Source organism: Elephantulus edwardii, unplaced genomic scaffold (genome assembly GCF_000299155.1).
Source record: "Elephantulus edwardii isolate Elephantulus edwardi_28Jun2011 unplaced genomic scaffold, EleEdw1.0 scaffold00174, whole genome shotgun sequence".
Taxonomy (NCBI): domain Eukaryota; kingdom Metazoa; phylum Chordata; class Mammalia; order Macroscelidea; family Macroscelididae; genus Elephantulus; species Elephantulus edwardii.
The window spans coordinates 1,652,623-1,658,396 of NW_006399924.1; the positions used below are offsets into that span (position 1 = coordinate 1,652,623).

General features: G+C 36.1%; 1 protein-coding gene across 1 annotated transcript in view; it reads right to left on the reverse strand.

Annotated features, from left to right (window-relative positions):
• SYCP1 (synaptonemal complex protein 1) overlaps positions 1-5,774 on the reverse strand; it is a 241,559-nt gene that overhangs the window by 93,599 nt on the left and 142,186 nt on the right. The window contains exons 23-24 of the mRNA XM_006895723.1: positions 4,995-5,111; positions 4,064-4,174 (exon numbers count right to left, since the gene is read on the reverse strand). Of these exons, the coding sequence (XP_006895785.1) occupies positions 4,064-4,174; positions 4,995-5,111 (228 nt within the window). The remainder of the gene's footprint in view (positions 1-4,063; positions 4,175-4,994; positions 5,112-5,774) is intronic.

Below are 5,774 nucleotides of genomic sequence, written 5' to 3' on the forward strand. Positions count from 1 at the left end.
TTCACTAAAATTAATAAAATAAAAATTTTTAAAACTTACTACTATGAAAATTGGAGGATAACTGAACAGAGGGTGAGTTAGTTATTTTGCCTACTCAATCTTTCTGCTGAGCAAATCATTCAAGAAGCTGAGTCACATGAAGAAAAATGTGACATCGTTTTAAAATGATACAACCTTGCTTTCAGTAACTGAAGAAAACCTGCAACATTGAAAATACTTACTGAAAAAGATCAAAGACTAAAGCCTACAATATGGATTGCATCTCAACATCAAGAAAATAAAAATCTAAGAGCAATGATCTAGAAAATTACTACAGAACTTGGGAGAGACTGGAGAGCATTATGCTTAGTGAACGAACTCAATCTCATAAGGACAAATACTAAATAAGAACATTATTGTAAAAATAGAACTAGTAAAATGTGAATGGGGATCCAAGGGGGGAAGGCTAGAAACAGAGGGGTTACAAGGGGCAGGGGACAAATCACAGAGTTATACAACTGGGTGGATAAAGGAAAAGGATAATAGAAATGGGAAAGATCCAGTGAGGTTCTGGAAACACAGGGTAATGGTTGGCATAGTTCATAAGGGTGATATAATTAATTATTAATGAGAATCATTGTATGAAACACAATGTGTATGAAGGATCATGTGAAACACAATGTATAAGAATAATTTTGTATGCAAATCAATAAAAAATGTTACTGTTGTTATGTGCTGTCGAGTCACTTGCAACTCATAGCGACCCTATGTACAATAAGCCCTGGGATTGCTCTATCCTGTGCCAACCTTATTGTCTCTGACACACCAGCCCTCATTACCTTACTTACTGAATCAATCCATCTCATTCCAGAGTCTTCCTCTCTTCTGCTCTCCCTCCAAGCCTTCTAAAAATTATGTCCCTCTCTAAAAATGATGGACCCTCCTTGCAACATGCCCAAAGAATGTCAAATGAAGCATCAGAATCCTTGACTCAAAGGAACAGCCTTGTTTCACCCTCTCCAGGACGAAACTGTTTGTTCTCCTAGTCATCTATGGAATATTCAAGACTCTTCTCCAGCCCCAAAGCAATCAAAGGCACAGCTCAAAGGCATCAATTCTCTATCATCCATAGTCACTGTCGAGCTGTCTAACACATAGCAAGTCATTGTCAAGATTATGACCTGGTTCGGGTGCATCTTAGTCTCCAGACTGATGTCGTTGCTCTTCAATACTCTACAGAGCTCCCTGACAGCAGAATTTCCCAATGCAATTCATCTTTTGATTTTCTGGCTGCTGATACCAAGAGTGTTGATTGCGGAGCAAAGCAAACTGAGGCTGTTAACAATTTTAATCTCTTCACCATCTATCATAATGCTACCAATCAGGCCCAGTGGTGAGAATCTTCGTTTTCTTGATGTTGAACTTCAATCCATATTTAAGTTTGCAGTTCTTGACCTTCCGTAGAAAGCACTTCAAGTACTCCTCAGTTTCAGCAAAAAAGGTAGTGTCATCTGCATAACACAGAGGTTGTTGATGAGTCTTCCTCCAAATCTTGATGCCACATTTCTCCTCATAGAGCCCAGCCTTCCAAAAGATCTGTTCTGCATTTAGATTCAAAAGGTATGGAGAAAGGACACAAACCTGGTGTACACTCTTCCCATTTTTTAACTATGCAGTGTTTCCCTGCTCTGTTCTGATGGCTGCCTCCTGGTCCAAGTACAGGTTTCGCATAAGCACAATCAAGTATTCTGGACTCCCATTCCTCTCAAAGTCAGCCAAAGTTTGTTGTGACCCACACAGTCAAATTCCTTCTTTGCATAGTCAATGACACACAGATAGACATTCCTCTGGTACTCTCTGCTTTCAACCAAGATTTATTTAATATTAGCTATAATAGCCCTAGTACCACGGCCTCTTCTATACCTTGCCTGCACATCAGGCAGTTCTCTGTTGATGTACTGTTCCAGTCGTTTTTTTGATCATTTTCAGCAGAATCTTGCTTGCATGTGATCTTAATGATATTGTTCAATAATTTCTACACTCTGTCAGATCATCTTTCTTTGGAATGGGAACAATAGATCTCTTCCAGTCAGTTGGCCTAGTGGTTGTTCTCCAGATTTTTGGCACAAATTACTGAGTGCATCCAGGGCAACATCTCTTTGCTGATATATGTCAATTGGTATGTTTTTAATTCCTGGGGCCTTGTTTTTTGCCAATTCTTTCAGGGTAGCTTAAACTTCTTCCTTCATCACCACAGGCAAAAAGGAAAAAGAGAATTTCCTTCTCTTCTTGTTTCCTTTCATACGTTGTTTCATGAATTCTTCTGTGTCAGCCACTTCCTTTTGGTACAGTGACTCTGTATACTCCTTCCACCTTCTTTTAATGCTTCCTGGGTCATTTCATATTCTGCCCAAAGCAACCTTAAGTATTTCAGTTTGAGGCTTGGAATTGTTCTTCAGTTCCTTCAGCTTAAGAAATGTTCAGCTCTTTTGGTTTTCTGACTCCAGCTCTCTGCTTTGTCTTACCGCACTGCCCTTTTAAATCTTCTGTTCAACTCCTTAATTTCTTGATTTCTTCCTTTTGCTTTGGCTTTTCAGAGCTCTAATGCAATATTCAGAGTCTCTTCTGACATCCATCTTAGTCTTTTCTTTCTCTTCTGTCTTTTTAATGACCTTTTACATTCTTCCTGGATGATATTCTTGATATTCTACCACAGCTCATCTGGTCTTGGCTCATTGGTGTTCAAGGCCTCAAACCTGTTCCTGAGATGATTTTGAAATTCAAGTGGGATAGACTCAAGGTCAAACTTTGGTTCCTGTGGCCTTGATTTCATTTTCTTCAACTTCAGCTTGAACTTGCGTATGAATAGTCAGTGGTCTGTTCCACAATCAGCACCTGGCCTAGTTTTCACCACTGATAATTATTTCCACAGATGTAATCTATTTGATTCCTATGCATACCATCAGGTGAAATCCACGTGTAAAGCCTGTGTTTGTGGTTTTTTTTTATAAAAAGTATTTGCAATGAATAAATCTCTGGGTGTATAGAAATTCTATCCTTCTATCTCTAGCCTCATTTCTGTCACCAAGTTCACATTTTTCAACTACTAATCCTTCTCCCCTGTTCCCAACTTTTACATTTCAGTCACCTATTATTATTATTATTAGTGCACATGAGTGCATGTTTGATTGATTTCAGACTGCAAAAGTTGGTAGAATTCTTCTATTTCTTCTTTGGCTCAAGTTGTTGGCACATATATTTGAATGATAGTGTTATTCACTGGGCTTCCTTGTATGAGTATGAATATTATCCTGTCACTCACAAAAATTTTAAAAGAGACAAAAATCTTCACAATCAGACCAACAGAAAATATCATGGTAAATGAAGAAAAGATTTTATTTTACTTGGATCCACCATCAGCAATAATGGGAGCAGCCATCAAGAAATCAAAAATGTGTTGCACTGGGAAAATATTCTGTCAAAGACCTCCATAAAGTGCTTAAAAAGCAACACTGTCACCTTAAAGTCTAAAGTGTACCTGGTTTTCTGAATTGCTTTCTATGCACCTCAAAGTCAGACAAGGCACAGGGATGACATTAAAGGAATCAGTGCCTTTGAATTGTGATGTTGTAGAAAAGTATTGAATATATCACAGACTGACAAAAGAACAAAGTCTGTCTTAGAGGAAGTGTAACCAGAGTGCTCCACAGAGGCTAGGATGGTGAAACTTCATCTCACACACTTTGGGCATGTTGTCAGGAGGAGCCAGTCCTTGGGAAAAAACATCATACTGGGAGAGGCAGAGGGTAAACAAAAGATAAGACAGACAATGAAACAGACCTACACAATGGCTACAGCAATGGGCTTCAGTATGGAAGAGATAGAGAGGATGGACTGGAATAGGGTAAGATTCAGATTTGTTCATAAAATCGCTAAGGATGGTAAGTGACTTGATAGATCTAACAACAACAGCATAAAGTTGATCATTTTCTTTTGCAAATGATAATGCCATCTTGATTTTATAATCTCTAAGTAGAAATATTATTCCCATTAATAATTTTATATATAAAAAGAAAACAATTACCTTGTGTTTTTCCATAAGTGCTACCATTTCAGCTATTTTATGCTGACATCGCATATCAATTTCTTTCTGTAACTTAACTGCTTCATCAGCTATTATATTTGCTTTCTCAACCTATCAAATAACAAATCTTTCTTTCAATTAATGCATAAAACAACAAAATTAACTTAAATGTGAAAACATGTTCTACCTACACAAAATGCAGCAATCAAACATCAGGAAATTGAGGGAATCTATTTCAGGTTTGGTTTATTTTAGGATGTCCTATTAAACAGGGTCGCTATGAGTAACAAGCAACTCGATGGCACATAACAATAACAACATTACAAGAGATGGCATTATAACACTGTAATTATCATCTGATGTTCTCAAGTATACGTTACTCAAAACTCAAAAAATTAAAAGGATAAGCTTATTTTTAGCTTGTACAAATATTGTCTTTTTTAAAAGTTCAAAATCATTGCTATCAAGTCAGAAGCAACTCATAACTGACCCTCTATTGAGTGTCCAAGACTGCAAATTGCATTGGAAGAGACTGTCCATCTTTCTCCGAAGGAGCAGTTGGTAGCCTCAAACCACCAGAGAGGTGAGGCCTTTGAGAAATCCAACTCCATATGGATGAGGACCTTCTCCTAATTCACATTTATTAAGGAGCTCTGATGGTGTAGTGGTTAAGAGCTTAGCTCCTAAGTGAGGTCTGCCCTCCATAAACATTTACAGCCTGGAAACCCTAGAGGCAGTTCTACTCTGTCCTACAGGGTTATCTGTGCAATTGGAATCAAATTGATAGTAATAAACTCCTATGTTTCATACAATTATCATTTTTTTAAATAATAACTTTAACATTAAAATTTCTTATTACTTTTCCCTAAAAATGCTAAAAAAAAACAATATAATGTTTCAGCAAAACATATTTTTAAGCATTTTTTCCTACCTCTCCCAAAAGATTTTCTTCTGATGTCCTTTTATCCTCAATTTCTTTCTGGTAGCTCTCAGTCATTTCTTCAAATTTTTGTTTGGCATTTTCCAGTTCTAACTCCAATTTACTGACCTTTAAGAAAATAACATGAACATTAGTAAATAGTATGTAGTTAAAATAGTCCATGTTAATTTTATGGTTTGTGATTCATTTATTCTTTTCCAGATGATTATTTAATTTTACTTTATTTGTTTTAATAATTTTTTCTTTTAAATCTGATTATAGTGAAAGTTTACAGAAAGGTTAGATTTTCTTTTTTTTTTTGCATTCATTGTTGCACATTTTAACCCCTTCTCTCTCTCTTCCCCTGCTCCAGTTCACTTTTTAAAAAAATATTCATTCATTGTTGCACAATTACTGCCACCCCCCAATTCTCCCATTCCTCTTTGCAATATACCTCCTATTCTGGGGTGTTGTCATATGTATAATGTTTTAATTATTTTTGAAGTAGTAATTTATCTCAAGGAAATAATCTCTTAAATACTACAAATTTTTCATAATACAGAACTTTAGTTAAACTAACAAAATGGTTTTATCATGTAGTTTTCTCATAATAGAACTTTAAAGACATACTCCAGCTCAGCAAGTTGTGTATGTACAATTTGAGGACTTTGGTTATATTTTTCAAATTCTTTTTATGTTCTTTCTAAAAGCTTTTCTTTAATGAAGTTTATAGTCTTTGGTTTTAGTCCTAGATCCATGATCCACCTTGAGTTGTTTTTTGTATATGGAGTG